The following is a 21,048-nucleotide window of genomic DNA, read 5'->3' as shown; positions in this document are numbered from 1 at the left end:
CAGATTTAGCAAGCTATAAGATGTCATGTTTAGATTAACACCAGGCTATAGGTACGAATGGCGCTTTGACGTATTTGGATGGAGGTGTTGAGCATGTGAGACTGTAAAGTTTGTGGCCAGAGATATCAGCACACACTCACAAGAACATTAAACGTTTGATTGTGAAACATAAAACACGAACCATTCAGCGATAGGTTCCAAATACATGCTTATAAGAAACTGCACATTTTGTTTTCAGTAACAAGATACTTAAGAATTCCGAAATGGTGTCCGCTTTGTTGTGTCAGGTAGACATATCTATTACATGAAAAACCTGTATGTAACGTAGCAGTTTTGTAGATATTTATTTAACAATCGTCTGATCGATCACTGGCGTTTGCCAAAGACCCATTGTGACCTCTGTAATCTTTTTGCATTCTCGTTCACAGGATGAGCACAGTGTGCAAATTGTAGTTGTAAGGAATGATAGCCTGAGCCAGTTGCTCATTTTATCGACCAACCCTTAGGGATAGATGATCAGCTGTGGTTGACTGTGCTGCAACCAGAAATCGAACCTATGCGCTCGACCTTGGGTGGCCCGCGAATGCGTCACGGTCAGGAACGCCAACCACAGAGGAATATCTTTTGCCAGTAGTAAATATTACATTAATACGGTTATCTATATCCCTGTGTTCATCCACCTGCAGTTGCTAACCCTCTTAGCTGTTCAGCGCACTGTACATATCCCTGTAACTGGTTATGCATGGCTGTGGATTACTCGGTTCCAGGATTTCAGTATCCTGTGGTGTGTCCATATTTCCCCTGCAGTTCAACGCAGTAGTGTAAGTGTATTGTATTTTCTCTCGCTAGTGTGCTTGGATGTTGTGTGTGTGTGTGTGTGTGTGTGTGTGTGTGTGTGTATGTGTGTGTGTGTGTGTGATTACAATTTGAGATAGATATGAGCTCGTTACGGATACAGAGTTTTATACTCGAGTTGCCCCGTCTCTTTATATCATATTTGCCATATCTTTAGTCCTGTGCTGACTTATGATCGGTAACGCTAACCAACTACACCACGGAGGCCAGTGTGCATATGTGCGTTTCATGGTCCCAACGTAACCGAGTGTGATTTCCAGACAAGTGGGACTCGCGTATTTCTGCTGGTCTTATCTTTCCTTAAGCCTCGGCTTCGGCTTGCCTCCAGCCAGGGGAAGCGCCTACAAGGGTAAAGAGTGTACGGATTGTGACCGTACATACATAGTGACTCAAACACGTAAGTTAGTATGGGTAGGTCTAATTCAACAGTGCGGTTAGATTTCCAGTCATGAAACAATGGACTACTCCGGGTTCAAACGCTGTTAAGGTATAGAAATGTCTTTCCTGTGCAAATAAAGAAACTGATTTTGTGGTTATTGAGGTTCTCAGACGTACTGATATCACTGATTTGATCAAACTTATGGAACAATCAATGTGTATCGCTTTATTAGAATGTAAGTCTTTTTTCTTCTGCAAGTGTCACTCTTTCTCCACTTCACCGTCTAATGACACCTGCCTCTAGCATCTCGTCAATCATATCCAGGAGTCTCGGCTTGAGCAAACCATCTTCTCTCTGGCTCATATTCACGATTGTCTTCACCCGATCTTTGGTGATCTCCTCCAAATTGTCCTCAGTTATGTCTTCCATCGATATCACATCTGCAGCCTCGCTTAGCACAAAGGGTATGGCGAGCATCCCTGCGATACACCCAAACTTCATGTTTCGCCGGAAATCGTGTTTAAGTTCCTGCAGGGTGAAGGGTACTGGTTCATGTCCGGCTTCCAGGACGCTACTGAAGGAGGTGTAATACGTCTTCAGGAACTCCTCCAGGTTCAGCTTGCGCTCCGGACCATTGAAACTCGTGTACAGGAAGTAGTTGAGGTCGACCGCAGGTGCGCTTTTCCGCATGACCTGTAGATCTACCAACATCACTTCGACAGGATCCCCAGCGTCGTTGTACCTGTGGGGTATAAAACCCTTGGTAACAGATTTTGGGAAGAAGGAAAATGATACAGAAATGAAAGACGAATTTATATAAACGATAGTGTCTGCGACTGAAGTATGGATAAGTATTATAAAGATAGACTTTGCCTCAAAGGAAGTGTACGTTGCATCTAAAAGTGACTATAAGCATCAGAGGCTGGTATAATGGAAAGTGAAGGACAGAGTTTAATTTTGGGGATAACAGTGATGTCAAAAGGTGAACGTCTGTCTACCTACTTCCTTGCTTTTGTCATGATGTTATCTTTGGAGTGGGGAGTGAATTTCATATCACCGTCGTATTGTTATGCCTTAAGATGAGAAGAGAGATATTGTCAGTTCAAGGTGACTGGAGGGTGTGAGCCGGATTCGTGTCTGGCTAGAGTTAAGAGTAGGACTGAAGACTTATGCAGAGATGCAAACATTTTATTATGGGTGAGCCATTGCTTAGTGTCTCATGCTTGATGCTGCTACTACTATGGTGTCAGGGTATTGTGATGTGCTGGTAAGGTCGTCTACATATAAAAGGAGGATCTTACGTTGCACACACCAGTTGCTGTTCGCCACAGTTGGAGTAGGAGGCACGCCAGAAGCCAACTCTTAGGTTGCGAAGGAGGATTAAACAAAGGCAGTAAAAATAAAGATCCATTGTACCCAAGAACACATTACCACATTCCTTAACAACTACGAAACAACAGAAGAAATAGCTATCCTAAATTTTCGATGTTGTTTAAAAAAAGATATCGTAAGAAAGTGGAACATTGTACTTACCTGAATAGAATATTATTTGTCCAGCAGTCACCGTGGATGAAGACCATGTTGGGATGGGTATTGGCATGATTTTCCACGAATGTGTATATAGCATTATCCTTGTTTTCCCTTATCCATGGAGCCACGTGCTCGTAGTTTGGGACCTAAATTCGTTGTATAAGTTTCAGTTCCAATTTATAGATCATTGTCTGAAATATGTAATATAAACCAAGCAAGCAAACGTCTGGATAGTTATATTTGCATTCATGCCAAGACCCATAGTGTCATTGATAACAAAGCTAGCTTATGTATAAGAATTAGATCAAAGATGTCGAGGGTGAGGCGAAGACGATGGTGTACTGAAGATGACTATAAGGGCCAGGGCAAAGGCCAGTTGTTTAAAGAGTGGAGATAAGATGATGTGAACTTGGTCTTTGATCAGGTAAAATGAAAATGTAAGCGAAAATGTGGTAATGATAAAGAGGATAGGGAGATAGTTCGGGCATAGTGAAGATGTAGCGTGTCGAGGTTATGCATGACACTGTTAAGAGGAAACCTGATTTTCTACCACTTCCCTTCGTCACAACAGCCATCAGAAGAATGCTCAAGAAACGTCATGTTTCATGTAAGGGACTTGGGTCTTGTTTTGGGAATTATCCAACTCGTGCTGAAACGGAATATACTAAGGAGGAAACTCAAAAGTCTCAGAAAAGAAGAAAAAGCTAAAAAATCAACATGAATTTTAGATTCGTTTTCCCTTTTGAACTGGGTTATTCTTTTGTTAATGGTATCACTGAATTGATATGAAATGTAATGACAGCTATTGGACTAAAAATGTATGGTGAGTCGGATATTTAAATGTTCTGCGACTTTACATTTAACATGTTAATATATTCATCTACTTTCAGTTAGTTTCATTACCATCATTTATGGTTAATCTCTGTCTAATGTAAGGAAATTTTCGAATGCTACGTTTTGGAAATTATGTAGTAATTTCAAGACTGCTGTCGGATCTCCCCTGAGTCTCCACTTTTATGAGAATATCATTATAGATTTCTGGGTTCTTTTTTCATAATTCTTATTTCTCGTCCAACCTGGCGTTGAAGGTGTAGGGAAGATAAGGTTTTGCAAAATGGTTGGCTCTGGACAAAAGGTTCAGGTCAAAAGATAGTATCGTCGAGGTTGTAATGAAAATGAGAGTAGTAGATATGGTTTTCGCCTGACCCGTAGGTGCCAGGTCAAAAGTCACTGTTGTCGAGGGCGTAGTGTATGAATGAGGGTTCACTGAAGATAAGGGTGCAGTGAAGATGACCTTTGATCCGACCCATAATGGAAATCATCAGAGCAGAGTAAACCGTTATTAAGACCTCACCAGATGCGCCAACCTTTTCAATTATCGCAGCTGCTCCTTCCAGCTGGCTACCAGTTATATCCTGGACTGCACGCTTTGCATATTCGTCGTCCATCCAGGGGTTCTTGAAGATGTTCCATGTCTTGGCGATATCGTGGTTGGGGAGGGTCCTCTCCAGCAGGAGGGAAGCAGCGTGAAGCTTACCCAGCTCCCGGAACACCAGCCTGGCATGGGGCGCGTCCATACCCCGTTTTCTGTCAAACATCTTAAAGTTCTGCGCGCGCAGGTCCTCAAGCAGCAATACTTCTTTGCCCTTCTCGTAACTGCAGTAGTAAACCTTGGGAACCCTGGAGAGGGTCAAACATTACACTGCGAACTTGAATGAAATTGTTATTTGAACATTTTCATTGTTGTAATTTCACTTTACTTCGATAAAAGTCAGGGTGGTTTTGTTTAATTGTTGAGTTAAGAAATAATTTTAGTTGGAGGTGAAAGAGACGGGAAATAAAAGGTATGTTCAGATGTTCATAAGTACATGATATTCATGTGCACTTGTACACGCATCAGTGTTGCTGGCTGCAGCAAATGAATCGGAGAATCCTATATAATCAGTGCTTAGATGGGTGTGGAGATTAACACAAAACAAGTACCTGTAAATTCATGGAACTGGTGGGAGGAAAGAGGAAATATGAGATGAATAGACTCATTTTGGAAGAGAAAGAGCCACACAATGAAACATGGAGTCTGAATTGTTTTGAAAGGGTAAAGGAATATGTGAATTTGACGGGTGTGGTAATGTCGTGGAGTAGTGTGTGTATAGTTCTCAATCCAGACAATACACAGTCGTCTGACTGATCAAAGTATGGAATTTGTATGATTCACTCACTGAATTTCAGGACCTCCTAATTTGTTCATCACTTTCTTGATCGCTGGTAAGATCTCGCTAAAGCAAGTTCCTTCTTTAATGAATGTGGGTGTCATCATGTTCTCCTTGTTGGGCGCGCCGATGTTCCGCAACATCTTAGCAACGTACGTTTTCTCCTGGCGAGCGCCCTCCAGTGTGTACTGTACGATGACGCTGGTGACAATGCAGGTGTAGTTGTCGCCCTTCTTGGTGAAATCCTTGACTTGCCACGACACCAGCTGGGCCTCGGGTCCCACGTCAGCCTTCAGGGCTTCCCCAACACCCTGGTCAGTCAGTTGCTTGAACTTCTTCGGCTCTGTCTCCGCCACTGTACAGAAAATCGAGACTGTATTTTCATTTACTGGTTGTGTACATAAGGCGTTATATTCTCTTTCTTTCTATTATATCCATACATACATGAAAATATGAGTATCTATGAATACTCAAGGTTGGCGTTACGTATGGTAAATATTTTTTCTCTCTTCTAGGAGCTGGAAGTGAATGATGTATTACTGTGAATATCAAGGCCAGTATTGACTATACCGTCTCCTAGTCTGAGGTAATAGAATGTGATACCCACTCGTACTGCAGTTTTCAGCCTCCAACTTAACCCTTCAGGCTACAGCCTCACCGCAACGGGATCCACACACCCTGGGATCATCCAAATCCACATAGAGTTCGCCACCAGAAAGCAGAACGAAAATCCTTTCGGGGGTTCAGAGGATAACGTCTATGAGAAAAGAAATACTCAGACGTAAATACCAGCTGCGCGACGTAGCGTCATTACCCTAAACACAATATGACCCCCTGAGACACAAGACTAATCTTTTACCTTACCATAACATCACTGGCGGTACACGACAACAGAGGCACATTTAGGTTTCCTGGGTCACAGAGCGTCACTAAGACCGGTCTCTATCAGCTTATATGGTGTCGAAGAAAAGATCTTTTAGACTTAGCATGAAATGGGAAGGACAGTCTAGCTTATAACGTATCTGATGGAAAAGAATTCATGCAGCAGTTGAAGACTTCTGGATTCTAAAGAGGCTAATTGTGTCAGTGGAAAACATCAGGGATCAATGCGGTAAGAGTGGAAAAAGCATAGAGATGTTTCAACAAGAAAAACACGTGAAACTTTTTATGCAGCTAAAGAGACTTTAATGCTGTCCATCAAGGATTTGAACCGGAACATTACCAAATCTGAACCTAACTAGTGTGTTGGCAATCCTGTTGAAGGAAATATACTTTACCCCTTTCGAGGTAAAACGAATGCCATTTGTTTCCGTAAATACGAGTGAAATGAAACAAATCTATCCTTAAGTTGCTTGTTAGAGGTCCAGGTTATCGAGGCCATTGATTCGTACACACACACACACACACACACACACACACACACACACACACACGTACATATAAATTCTATGCATATTCGCCATTTCCTGCACCAGCGAGGTAGCGTCAAGAACAGAGGACTGAGCCTTAGGGGGAAAATTTCTACCCGGCTCCCTTCTCTGATCCTTCTTTTGGAAAAGTAGAAATTGGAGCGGAGGATTTTCGGACCTCGCTCACTCCCCTTTTAGTCGCTTTCTACGACACATAGGGTATACGTGGGAAGTATGCTCTCTCCCATATCCCCAGGGATATATATATATATATATATATATATATATATATATATATATATATATATATATATATATATATATATATATATATGGAAAGCTGTGTAAGCTGTGTAGGTATGTATATTTGCGTGTGTGGACGTATGTATATACATGTGTATGGGGGGGGTTGGGCCATTTCTTTCGTCTGTTTCCTTGCGCTACCTCGCAAACGCGGGAGACAGCGACAAAGTATAATAAAAAAAAATATATATATATATATATATATATGAAAAGAAAGGAGGGCAAGGAATAGAGTGAATTGGATCGATGTGGTATACCGGGGTTGACGTGCTGTCAGTGGATTGAATCAGGGCATGTGAAGCGTCTGGGGTAAACCATGGAAAGCTGTGTAGGTATGTATATTTGCGTGTGTGGACGTATGTATATACATGTGTATGGGGGTGGGTTGGGCCATTTCTTTCATCTGTTTCCTTGCGCTACCTCGCAAACGCGGGAGACAGCGACAAAGCAAAAAAAAAAAATATACATATATATATATCATATACAAACCTCCAACAGCCAGGATCGAACCCGGGACCCCGGTGCCACAGGCGGGAATACTACCGCTAGGCTATGGGCCTGGCTAATAGGAAATAACTATTCGAATACTAAGTACTCGAATACCCTTCGTCTCACGTTCGTGAGCAACGGGGTCTACATCGGTCATTTCCCAACAGGCACACATAGCCAGCAGATAGCATTTTACCGATTCTAACTGTACAACCGTTGCTGGCTGTTGGAGGTTTGTATCCTGGCTGAAATACTTAGAAAAGCAAATGGATTTGTATGTAGCATTTATGGATCTGGAGAAGGCATATGATAGAGTTGATAGAGATGCTCTGTGGAAGGTATTAAGAATATATGGTGTGAGAGGCAAGTTGTTAGAAGCAGTGAAAAGTTTTTATCGAGGCTGTAACGCATGTGTACGTGTAGGAAGAGAGGAAAGTGACTGTTTCTCAGTGAATGTAGGTTTGCGACAGGGGTGTGTGAAGTCTCCATGGTTGTTTAATTTGTATATGGATGGGGTTGTTAGGGAGGTGAATGCAAGAGTTTTGGAAAGAGGGGCAAGTATGCAGTCTGTTGTGGATGAGAGAGCTTGGGAAGTGAGTCAGTTGTTGTTCGCTGATGATACAGCGCTGGTGGCTGATTCATGTGAGAAACTGCAAACTGGGTTTGGTAAAGTGTGTGAAAGAAGAAAGTTAAGAGTAAATGTGAATAAGAGCAAGGTTATTAGGTACAGTAGGGTTGAGGGTCGTCAACTGGGAGGTAAGTTTGAATGGGGAAAAAACTGGAGGAAGTGAAGTGTTTTAGATATCTGGGAGTGGATTTGGCAGTGGATGGAACCATGGAAGCGGAAGTGAATCATAGGGTGGGGGAGGGTCGAAAATTCTGGGTGCCTTGAAGAATGTGTGGAAGTCGAGAACATTATCTCGGAAGGCAAAAATGGGTATGGTTGAAGGAATAGTTGTTCCAACAATGTTATATGCTTGCGAGGCGTGGGCTATGGATAAAGTTGTGCGGAGGAGGGTGGGTGTGCTGAAATTGAGATGTTTGAGGACAATATGTGATGTGAGGTGGTTTGATGGAGTAAGTAACGTAAGGGTAAGAGAGATGTGTGGAAATAAAAAGAGCGTGGTTGAGAGAGCAGAAGAGGGTGTTTTGAAATGGTTTGGTCACATGGAGAGAATGAGTGAGGAAAAATTGACCAAGAGGATATATGTGTCAGAGGTGGAGTGAACGAGGAGAAGTGGGAGACTAAATTGGAGGTGGAAAGATGGAGTGAAAACGATTTTGAGTGATCGGGGTCTAAACATGCAAGAGTGTGAAAGGCGTGCAAGGAATAGAGTGAATTGGAACGATGTGGTATACCGGGTCAACGTGCTGTCAATGGATTGAACCAGGGCATGTGAAGCGTCTGGGGTAAACTATGGAAAGTTGTGTGGGGCCTGGATGTGGAAAGGGAGCTGTGGTTTCGGTGCATTATTACATGACAGCTAGAGAGTGAGTGTGAACGAATGTGGCATTTGTTGTCTTTTCCTAGCGCTACCTCGCACGCATGAGAGGGGAGCGGGTTGTTATATCATATGTGGCGGGGTGGCGAGGGGAATGAATAAAGGCAGACACACAACTTTCCATGGTTTACCCCAGACTCTTTACATGCCCTGATTTAATCCGTTGACAGCACGTCGACCCCGGTATACCACATCGATCCAATTCACTCTATTTCTTGCCCGCCTTTCACCCTCCTGCATGTTCAGGCCCCGATCACTCAAAATCTTTTTCACTCCATCTTTCCACCTCCAATTTGGTTTCCCACTTCTCCTTGTTCCCTCCACCTCCGACACATATATCCTCTTGGTCAATCTTTCCTCACTCATTCTCTCCATGTGACCAAACCATTTCAAAACACCCTCTTCTGCTCTCTCAACCACGCTCTTCTTATTTCCACACATCTCTCTTACCCTTACATTACTTACTTGATCAAACCACCTCACACCACATATTGTCCTCAAACATCTCATTTCCAGCACATCCACACTCCTGCGCACTACTCTATCCATAGCCCACGCCTCGCAGCCATAGAACATTGTTGGAACCACTATTCCTTCAAACATAGCCATTTTTGCTCTCGAAGATAATGTTCTCGACTTCCACACATTCTTCAAGGCTACCAGGATTTTCGCCCCCTCCCCCACCCTATGATTCACTTCCGCTTCCATGGTTCCATCCGCTGCTAGATCCACTCCCAGATACCTAAAACACTTTACTTCCTCCAGTTTTTCTCCATTCAAACTTACCTCCCAATTGACTTGACCCTCAACTCTACTGTACCTAATAACCTTGCTCTTATTCACATTTACTCTTAACTTTCTTCTTTCAAACACTTTACCAAACTCAGTAATCAGCTTCTGCAGTTTCTCACATGAATCAGCCACCAGCGCTGTATCATCAGCGAACAACAACTGACTCACTTCCCAAGCTCTCTCATCCCCAACAGACTGCATACTTGCCCCTCTTTCCAAAACTCTTGCATTCACTTCCCTAACAACCCCATCCATAAACAAATTAAACAACCATGGAGACATCACACCCCTGCCGCAAACCTACATTCACTGAGAACCAATCACTTTCCTCTCTTCCTACACGTACACATGCCTTACATCCTCGATAAAAACTTTTCACTGCTTCTAACAACTTTCCTCCCACACCATATATTCTTAATACCTTCCACAGAGCATCTCTATCAACTCTATCATATGCCTTCTCCAGATCCATAAATGCTACATACAAATCCATTTGCTTTTCTAAGTATTTCTCACATACATTCATCAAAGCAAACACCTGATCCACACATCCTCTACCACTTATGAAACCACGCTGCTCTTCCCCAATCTGATGCTCTGTACATGCCTTCACCCTCTCAATCAATACCCTCCCATATAATTTACCAGGAATACTCAACAAACTTATACCACTGTAATTTGAGCAATCACTTTTATCCCCTTTGCCTTTGTACAATGGCACTGTGCACGCATTCCGCCAATCCTCAGGCACCTCACCATGAATCATACATACGTTAAATAACCTTACCAACCAGTCAACAATACAGTCACCCCCTTTTTTAATAAATTCCACTGCAGTACCATCCAAACCTTCTGCCTTGCCGGCTTTCATCTCCCGTAAAGCTTTTACCACCTCTTCTCTGTTTACCAAATCATTTTCCCTAACCCTCTCACTTTGCACACCACCTCGACCAAAACACCCTATATCTGCCACTCTGTCATCAAACACATTCAACAAACCTTCAAAATACTCACTCCATCTCTTCTCACATCACCACTACTTGTTATCACCTCCCCATTTGCCCCCTTCTTCCACTCATTTGCATTTTTTCCCTGCAAAAATCGTCCAAATGCCTCTCTCTTCTCTTTCACTAATAATCTTACTTCTTCATCCCACCACTCACTACCCTTTCTAATCAACCCACCTCCTAAACTTCTCATGCCACAAGCATCTTTTGCGCAAGCCATCACTACTTCCCTAAATACATCCCATTCCTCCCCCACTCCCCTTACCTCCTTTGTTCTCACCTTTTTCCATTTTGTACTCAGTCTCTCCTGGTACTTCCTCACACAAGTCTCCTTCTCAAGCTCACTTACTCTCACCACCCTCTTCACCCCAACATTCTCTTTTCTTTTCTGAAAACCCCTACAAATCTTCACCTTCGCCTCCACAAGATAATGATCAGACATCCCTCCAGTTGCACCTCTCAGCACATTAACATCCAAAAGTCTCTCTCTCGCGCGCCTGTCAATTAACACGTAATCCAATAACGCTCTCTGGCCATCTCTCCTACTTCCATACGTATACTTATGTATATCTCTCTTTTTAAACCAGGTATTCCCAATCACTAATCCCTTTTCAGCACATAAATCTACACGCTCTTCACCATTTCCATTTACAGCACTGAACACCTCAAATATACCAATTATTCCCTCAACTGCCACTTTACTCACTTTTGCATTCAAATCACCCATCGCTATAACCCGGTCTTGTGCATCAAAACCACTAACACACTCGTTCAGCTTCTCCGATGTTTCTTCTCATGCCCAGGTGCATATGCACCAATAATCACCCATCTCTCTCCATCAACTTTCAGTTTTACCCATATCAATCTAGAGTTTACTTTCTTACACTCTATCACATACCCCCACAACTCCTGTTTCAGGAGTAGTTCTACTCCTTCCCTTGCTCTTGTCCTCTCACTAACCCCTGACTTTACTCCCAAGACATTCCCAAACCACTCTTCCACTTTACCCTTGAGCTTCGTTTCACTCAGAGCCAAAACATCCAGGTTCCTTTAATCGAACATACTACCTATGTCTCCTTTTTTCTCATCCACAGACATTTAGACACCCCAATCTGAGCCTTCGAGGAGGATGAGCACTCCCCGCGTGACTCCTTCTTCTGTTTTCCTTTTAAAAAAGTTATAATACAAGGAGGGGAGGATTTCTGCCCCCCCCCCCCCGATCCAGTCCCGTCTAGTCGCCTTCTACGACACGTGAGGAATGCGTGGGAAGTATTCTTTCCCCCCTATCCCCAGGGATATATATATATATATATATATATATATATATATATATATATATATATATATATATATATATATATATATATATATATATATATATATATATTGGAAAGGATCACAATTTTGCGCGTGATCAAGATATTCCTATGAGTCCACGGGGAAAATGAAACACGAAAAGTTCCCAAGTGCACTTTCGTGTAATAATCACATCATCAGGGGAGACACAAGAGAGGAATATAACAGTCAGTTGATGAAGCTAGGACGCCATTTGGTAAACATGTGATTGTCCAAAACATACAACGAGCGTTCATAAACTTATCATTTTACAAATCTTATAAACAATAAAGTTATCTAATTTGTACAAACCATCACTAATATTAAGATTATAATTCTTTGTGTATTTAATGGTAGAAGATTCAATGATATTTCTCTAGGTAATAGAGTTAGAGTTAACAAATGAAATGGCGTTACCCCAGTCAATACAATGATCATAGTTTTTAACATGATTAAACAAGGCATTTGATTCTTGTCCCGTTCTTATACTATATTTATGTTGCTTAAGTCTAACAGAAAGATCCTTACCAGTCTGACCAACATAAAATTTATCACAGTTTCCACAAGGAACTTTATAGATGCAACCAAGAAAATTTTCTGGTGAATTCCTGATTAAGATTTTCTTTATAGTATTATTGTTGCTAAAGGCAACATTTACATTAAAGGATTTAAGCAACATGGGAAGCAAAGTGAAATTATTATTAAAAGGGAGAACTAAAATATTCTTGGTGTCAATGGGAGGTTTGGGCTCAACTCTATAAAATGATTTCTTTGCTAACTTAAAGGATTTATCAATGAAAGATCTAGGGTACTTTAACTTAGATCCAATTGAATATATCTTTTCAAACTCATCATCAATAAACTCTGGACTGCAAATGCGTAATGCCCTTAGGAACATAGACTGAAATGATAATTTAACTCTGTCATGTTTAGATGAGTAATAATGGATATATGAGCATACATTGGTGGGTTTTCTGTATATGCTAAGCTTAAACTTGTTTCCTTGTCTATGGATCATGCAATCTAAAAATGGTAACATATCATTACTTTCATTTTCTACAGTAAGTTTGATGGAAGGTACTAAATTGTTAAGTAAGGGTAGAAATATTTGTAAATTTTCATTTGTTGGCCAAACACAAAGAACATCATCTACGTACCTAAACCAAATTGCATTAGAAGCTAAGATATCCTTTAGTAATTTTGTTTCAAAAAACTCCATATATAGATTACTTAGTACAGGTGAAAGAGGGTTACCCATTGCCATACCAAATTTTTGAGCATAATAATCTCCATTAAATTGAAATACACAGTCTTTTATACACAATTTTATCAGTTCAATGAAATTAGACTTTGAAACAGGTAATTGAATATCACCCAAGACATCAAATAAATATTCTAAAAGGTCATCATCTGGAACTTTAGTGAAAAGTGACGAAACATCAAAGCTAACTAGTTTGAAATCAAAATTAGTATTGATATTGTTTAGCTTGTTGACTAAATCTTCATTGTTCACGATATTAGATTTGATACCTTATCCACTAAAGGGCTTGATAAGGAAACTAACCATTTTGATAATTTATATGTGATGGAGCCTACTGAACTCACTATAGGTCTTGCTGGAAAATTTTGTTTATGAGATTTGATAAGTCCATACATATATGGCAATGAAGGGGAAAAGATGACAAATTTTTGATAAGAGAAATGTTACTTTTCAACAACAACTTCATTTCTTTATTGAAGTGAGAATTAACTGCTTCTAAGGGATTCTTACTAAGTTTAGAATAATATATATATATATATATATATATATATATATATATATATATATATGTATATATATATATATATATATATATAATGTGCCTGAGGATTGGCGGAATGCTTGCATATTGCCATTGTACAAAGGCAAAGGGGATAAGAGTGAGTGCTCATATTACAGAGGTATAAGTTTGTTGAGTATTCCTGGTAAATTATATGGGAAGGTATTGATTGAGAGGGTGAAGGTATGTACAGAGCATCAGACTGAGGAAGAGTAGTGTGGTTTCAGAAGTGGTAGAGGATGTGTGGATCAAGTGTTTGCTTTGATGAATGTTATGTGAGAAAAGCAAATGGATTTGTATGTAGCATTTATTCATCTGGAGAAGGCATATGATAGAGTTGATAGAGATGCTCTGTGGAAGGTATTAAAAATATTTGGTGAAAGAAGAGAGTTAAGAGTAAATGTGAATAAGAGCAAGGTTATTAGGTACAGTAGGGTTGAGGGTCAAGTTGATTGGGAGGTAAGTTTGAATGGAGAAAAACTGGAAGTAAAGTGATTTAGATATTTGGAAGTGGATCTGGCAGCGGATGGAACCATGGAAGCGGAGGTGAATCATAGGGTGGGGGAGGGGGCGAAAATCCTGGGAGCCTTGAAGAATGTGTGGAAGTCGAGAACGTTGTCTCCGAGAGCAAAGATGGCTATGTTTAAAGGAATAGTGGTTCCAACAATGTTGTATGGTTGCGAGGCGTGGGCTATGGATAGAGTTGTGCGCAGGAGGGTGGATGTGCTGGAAATGAGATGTTTGAGGACAATATGTGGTGTGAGGTGGTTTGATCGAGTAAGTAACGTAAGGGTAAGAGAGATGTGTGGAAATAAAAAGAGCGTGGTTGAGAGAGGAGAAGAGCGTGTTTTGAAATGGTTTGGGCACATGGAGAGAATGAGTGAGGAAAGATTGACCAAGAGGATATATGTGTCGGAGGTGGAGGGAACGAGGAGAAGTGGGAGACCAAATTGGAGGTGGGAAGATGGAGTGAAAAAGATTTTGAGTGATCGGGTCCTGAACATGCAGGAGGGTGAAAGGAGGGCAAGGAATAGAGTGAATTGGATCGATGTGGTATACCGGGGTCGACATGCTGTCATTGGATTGATTCAGGGCATGTGAAGCGTCTGGGGTAAACCATGGAAAGTTGTGTGGGGCCTGGATGTGGAAAGGGAGCTGTGGTTTCGGGCATTATTGCGTGACAGCTAGAGAGTGAGTGTGAACGAATGGGGCCTTTGTTTTCTTTTCCTAGTGCTGCCTCGCACACATGAGGGGGAGGGGGATGTTATTCCATGTGTGGCGAGGTGGCGATGGGAAAAAATAAAGGTAGACAGTGTGAATTGTGTGCATGTGTATATATGTATATGTCTGTGTGTGTATATATATGTATACATTGAGATGTATGGGTATGTATATTTGCGTGTGTGGACGTGAATATATATACATGTGTATGGGGGTGGGTTTGGCCATTTCTTCTGTCTGTTTCCTTGCGCTACCTCGCAAACGCGGGAGACAGCGACAAAGCATAAATAAATAAACATATATATATATATATATATATATATATATATATATATATATATATATATATATATATATATATATATATATATATATGTTTTTTTTTTTTTTTTCCTTTGTCGCTGTCTCCCGCGTTTGCGAGGTGGCGCAAGGAAACAGACGAAAGAAATGGCCCAACCCACCCCCATGCACATGTATATACATACGTCCACACACGCAAATATACATACCTACACAGCTTTCCATGGTTTACCCCAGACGCTTCACATGCCTTGATTCAATCCACTGACAGCACGTCAACCCCGGTATACCATATCGCTCCAATTCACTCTATTCCTTGCCCTCCTTTCACCCTCCTGCATGTTCAGGCCCCGATCACACAAAATCTTTTTCACTACATCTTTCCACCTCCAATTTGGTCTCCCTCTTCTCGTCGTTCCCTCCACCTCCGACACATATATTCTCTTGGTCAATCTTTCCTCATTCATTCTCTCCATGTGCCCAAACCATTTCAAAACACCCTCTTCTGCTCTCTCAACCACGCTCTTTTTATTTCCACACATCTCTCTTACCCTTACGTTACTTACTCGATCAAACCACCTCACACCACATACTGTCCTCAAACATCTCATTTCCAGCACATCCATCCTCCTGCGCACAACTCTATCCATAGCCCACGCCTCGCAACCATACAACATTGTTGGAACCACTATTCCTTCAAACATACCCATTTTTGCTTTCCGAGATAATGTTCTCGACTTCCACACATTCTTCAAGGCTCCCAGAATTTTCGCCCCCTCCCCCACCCTATGATCCACTTCCGCTTCCATGGTTCCATCCGCTGCCAGATCCACTCCCAGATATCTAAAACACTTCACTTCCTCCAGTCCCTCTCCATTCAAACTTACCTCCCAATTGACTTGACCCTCAACCCTACTGTACCTAATAACCTTGCTCTTATTCACATTTACTCTTAACTTTCTTCTTCCACACACTTTACCAAACTCAGTCACCAGCTTCTGCAGTTTCTCACTTGAATCAGCCATCAGCGCTGTATCATCAGCGAACAACAACTGACTCACTTCCCAAGCTCTCTCATCCCCAACAGACTTCATATATATATATATATATATATATATATATATATATATATATATATATATATATATATATATATATATATATATATATATATATATATGTATATATATATATATATATATATATATATATATATATATATATTTTTTTTTTTTTTTTTTTTTTTTTTTTCATACTATTCACCATTTCCCGCATTAGCGAGGTAGCGTTAAGAACAGAGGACTAAGCCTTTGAGGAAATATCCTCACTTGGCCTCCTTCTCTGTTCCTCTTTTGGAAAATTAAAAAAACGAGAGGGGAGGATTTCCAGCCTCCTGCTCCCACTCCTTTTAGTTGCCTTCTACGACACGCAGGGAATACGTGGGAAGTATTCTTTCTCCCCTATCCCATATATATATATATATATATATATATATTTTTTTTTTTTCTTTTTTTCTTTCAAACTATTCGCCATTTCCCGCATTAGCGAGGTAGCGTTAAGAACAGAGGACTGGGCCTTTGAGGGAATACCCTCACCTGGCCCAATTCTCTGTTCCTTCTTTTGGAAAAAAAAAAAAAAAAAAAAAAAAAAAAAAACGAGAGGGGAGGATTTCCAGCCCCCCGCTCCCTCCCCTTTTAGTCGCCTTCTACGACACGCAGGGAATACGTGGGAAGTATTCTTAATCCCCTATCCCCAGGGATAATATATATATATATATATATATATATATATATATATATATATATATATATATATATATATATATATATATATATATATATATATTTACGTATATCCTCCTAAGCCAGGTACCCAATCTATAGACCAGGAATGCGTCTTAGTCAGCAACGCTAACCGCTACACCATCTTGCTACTCAACGCAGGGAACTTGTAAAGTAGGTAGTGACATGCCTTCAGGAGCTGTCGCGCCACCAGACCGTGTTTCGGGGACTACCTCATCATTCGACTCGCTCCACAATGATCCCAACGTGATTGCATTCTTTTCTCTTACAAATTAGAGGATTAGGTGCAGAGAGAGGGCAGTGATTAGATGAAGCGGATGTTTACATGACATGTATCAAAATATAAGAAAAGAATGTTGAGTTCAAGCAGGATCCAGGACTCTGAGAGAGAACTGGAAGTCTTAAGGGAAACTTCCTATAGAATCAGGCTCAGTTTCTTCTATGTGCTGATGACCTTCTCTTCTTAAAGTTAGGATATTTATAGGCCGTGGTAGAAGGAATAGGATACAGTTCGTATATCCACGGTAGAGTCTGGTCTGGGAAGCTTTATGTGTCTATAGTTACGAGGAAAATGAGAACCAAAAAGCAGCATTAGCGAGCACTGGGAACGTATTAGGTGACCAAGATTTTACATCTGGTACCCTGTCAATAAGGTAAGGGAAGATGATATAACTTCCACTGCAGAATAATTCTTTGCTTGAACAGAAAGTTACGACGGTGTAGTCCTTCAGCCCAACAGCACGTCAAGGTTAAGAAGATAAATGTTATCAGATTTATCTTATCATTGTAAATCTTAACTTAAGATGTAAGAAGGAAAAATGAACTACCATTCAACGGACTTTTTTTTTCTTTTCTTTGCGCGTTTCGTCATTTGTCTGTCGCACGAACTCATAGCACTGGTGAGATACAGGATGTTACAAGACTTGTGAGTAACGGAATTAGAAACTTTATTTGGGTCGGGGGAATCTATCAGAGGGGAATGAGAATCTGGGGAATGTGAAAGGGAAAAGGATAAGTTGCAGTGACTCATTTCAAGACCCTGGCTTTTCGATGGGACGACCGGAAATAGTGAATAAGGCAGACAAGCCGTCGAGGAACACATGCTACACTGTCTCTACGCAAGATGACCATTCAAGAAACACATGTGATCCCCAGACAGGCCATACACGGTACCTGGATCGATCTGAAGCCATCCAGCGTGGACACACTTCCCCGGAGGAAAGCAATGAGCTCTAGACAACACTTACTTGTCGTATGACTGACTGTGTGTAGAAAGGAAGGAAGCTCGTCACCTCGTAGCCAGCCCGCGTAGATGTCGCCCACACCACTGCACAACCCAGCCGGTATCACCTGCTGCACACGGAGGAGGAGAACCGCTACCCAAGGCTGAGTTACTTGCTCTGTCTAGAATCAGAGTACCTAATGAAGACCATTTACCTTCCCTTCATACGATGTTTTTGTCTTTTTCAATTCTTCCTCAATCTGGTGTAGTCATGGATATATATATATATATATATATATATATATATATATATATATATATATATATATATATATATATATATATATATGTATCCATGAAAGGTGGGCAAGCGATTTTATAAGAGATAGAAAACGAAAATAAATGAATGGTCATTGTGGGGCATTTGAAAATATCTCGCCACACTGGACCTACCACCACAATGCACTGATAACAAAGCAGAGAGTTATCACTTTGAAAGACAGGCTTATACAGAACAACACTGGCAGTGTTGATTATACAGAACAACACTGGCAGTGTTGATTATACAGAACAACACTGGCAGTGTTGATTATACAGAACAACACTGGCAGTGTTGATTATACAGAACAACACTGGCAGTGTTGATTATACAGAACAACACTGGCAGTGTTGATTATACAGAACAACACTGGCAGTGTTGATTATACAGAACAACACTGGCAGTGTTGATTATACAGAACAACACTGGCAGTGTTGATTATACAGAACAACACTGGCAGTGTTGATTATACAGAACAACACTGGCAGTGTTGATTATACAGAACAACACTGGCAGTGTTGATTATACAGAACAACACTGGCAGTGTTGATTATACAGAACAACACTGGCAGTGTTGATTATACAGAACAACACTGGCAGTGTTGATTATACAGAACAACACTGGCAGTGTTGATTATACAGAACAACACTGGCAGTGTTGATTATACAGAACAACACTGGCAGTGTTGATTATACAGAACAACACTGGCAGTGTTGATTATACAGAACAACACTGGCAGTGTTGATTATACAGAACAACACTGGCAGTGTTGATTATACAAATGAAAAGATAATAGTAATAATAATGATATTAATAGTATTAATGATGCTAAAAATGATCATAATGATATTGCTATTGATATTTGCATTATGGCCATAGATCATAGTTAGATTTACCATGAAAGAAAAGCTACATGAGAATGACCGATTAGAAGGGTTATAGATAGTTTCTCCACAGACATTTGAATTATGGCTACAGATCATAGTTAGATATACCGTGAAAGAAAAGCTATCTGAGAATGACCGTTTAGAAGGGTTATAGATAGTTTCTCCACAGAATCTATGAGGCCCTTTCATTCTGAGTCCTCACAGGTCATGAGTTACATGACCAGCAGTTATGAGAGACATGAATTGTACCTTGAGCCCTAGCAGACTCAAATGTTTGCAAATTTTACATAATCTGTCGACACATTATCCTATCTTAAGTGTGTGATCTTTATTAATAAACCTATGCAAAATATGCATCAGTAAAAAAAAGCACATAATGTTTTCTAATTATCAAATGTCAGGGATAAAGAAATACAGTGTTTTGAAACAAAGTTTGCTGTCTCGTATATCTGGGCTGACTTGCATATGATTGTAATTGTCTCTTACAGAAGCTGCATTGTTTTGTACAGTATTGGTAAACCCCAGCTACTGTAGCTACGCCCAGAGTGAAGGCCTCATCATCTTGCTAGGGCAAGAGAACAGCACGGAACCCATCTTGAATCTTTGCTGGTGCACAGCGCTCCAGTGTGGGTCGTTTACCCTTGGTGACTCTCCGCTTGCTGAGGAGGATTTGGGTGGAAACCCAACCCCTCAGTTCACGCGGTGTGTTGACAACAGTTCCCAGTGTTCCAAATCAGGTTAACTGGGATGACAGTAACTGCAGGCACGAAGGACCTCGGTAGGGTATTAATGGCCAAAACTGATGAAGACAAGGGCATTAATTAACTGCTTATCAGCCATCCGCCATAGGTACTAAATGAAGACGTACCATTCACTCGGGCAATGAGAAATATGGGTGCTGTTGGGGACAGGAATCAAGTTATCGCTCTCTGGGAGGGGCGGCGGCTACATAACAAGCACTATATTCCTGGATTGTTTCCCCTACAAAGCAGAACGCTTCAATGGGAGACCAGCTTTCCTGTAGTTACTGTCGACATCCGGGCCACAGCTTAAGAGGAGCCTTATGCTTTGCTATGTTTCCTCTCATTTACCAATATGTATGTTGTAAGTCCCATTTCAAGACCAGAAGTCGTGTCTTTGGAAGTATTTACAATGAGATCAGACCTCCCTAACATATCCCATATTTCAGTAATGTGAAAGACTGAATTCCTTCTACGTCCCCTCTGCACAGAGTTCCTGGTATTGATCATTGAAGAGAGAGGCTACTCTTATCATCCAGCACTTCGTCCTCCATGTAAGCTAAACCTGATCTGGGTCTTTATCCCACCGTCCTGACCCCCTACCGCAAGCTGACGAGTCTTCCTGGCACGGTGGATGGTGAACTTGTCCTCCAGCATCGCCACCATCCAAGCGTCTTATCTGCTCTGGTGGTTATCTTTCCCTGGTTATCTATTGTCTTTTTTCCTCTCAGCAGTAACCAAGCCCGCATTACTCTCCTCAGTTTTACCCTGTCGTCTGAATTTCCTAATGCCTTGATATCCCATTTAATTCTTGCCTGCATCTTTAATATATTTTTTTCGAACACAACAAGACGTGAATGAGGTGAGCCGATCCTCTTCTCTGATGGGGGCGTCCCCTGATGGGACCCCCTCATGCAACTAGGGG

At 41.1% G+C, this 21,048-nt stretch overlaps 1 protein-coding gene across 2 annotated transcripts; it reads right to left on the bottom strand.

The window, feature by feature from the left end:
* Window positions 1–861: 861 nt before the first annotated feature.
* LOC139757106 (uncharacterized kinase-like protein D1044.1) lies at window positions 862–20,750 on the bottom strand. Of its 2 annotated transcripts, XM_071677198.1 has the most exons (6): window positions 20,727–20,750; window positions 18,202–18,358; window positions 4,984–5,329; window positions 4,132–4,444; window positions 2,768–2,910; window positions 862–1,976 (listed from the first exon to the last, which is right to left on the bottom strand). In XM_071677198.1, coding segments are annotated over exons 2-6 (1,269 nt in total). In that variant the 5' UTR covers window positions 18,203–18,358; window positions 20,727–20,750; the 3' UTR covers window positions 862–1,510. The 2 variants fall into 2 exon arrangements, with proteins under 2 accessions (XP_071533299.1, XP_071533300.1); XM_071677199.1 differs by lacking the exon at window positions 20,727–20,750 and having other exon boundaries at window positions 18,128–18,207.
* Between the last annotated feature and the right edge of the window lie 298 nt (window positions 20,751–21,048).

This window comes from Panulirus ornatus, chromosome 24, assembly GCF_036320965.1.
Source record: "Panulirus ornatus isolate Po-2019 chromosome 24, ASM3632096v1, whole genome shotgun sequence".
NCBI lineage: Eukaryota > Metazoa > Arthropoda > Malacostraca > Decapoda > Palinuridae > Panulirus > Panulirus ornatus.
Note: the sequence above shows the minus strand (reverse complement) of the source record. Positions and strands in the feature narration are given on the sequence as shown.

Bases quoted from the DNA above. Each gene is read 5' to 3' on its own strand.
- LOC139757106 (XM_071677198.1), bottom strand. The intron at 4,445-4,983 runs GTGAGTGAATCA...GACCCTCTCCAG, and splicing joins TTAGGAGGTCCTGAAATTCA to GGTTCCCAAGGTTTACTACT. The intron at 2,911-4,131 runs GTTGGCGCATCT...CAACGAATTTAG, and splicing joins CAGCTGCGATAATTGAAAAG to GTCCCAAACTACGAGCACGT.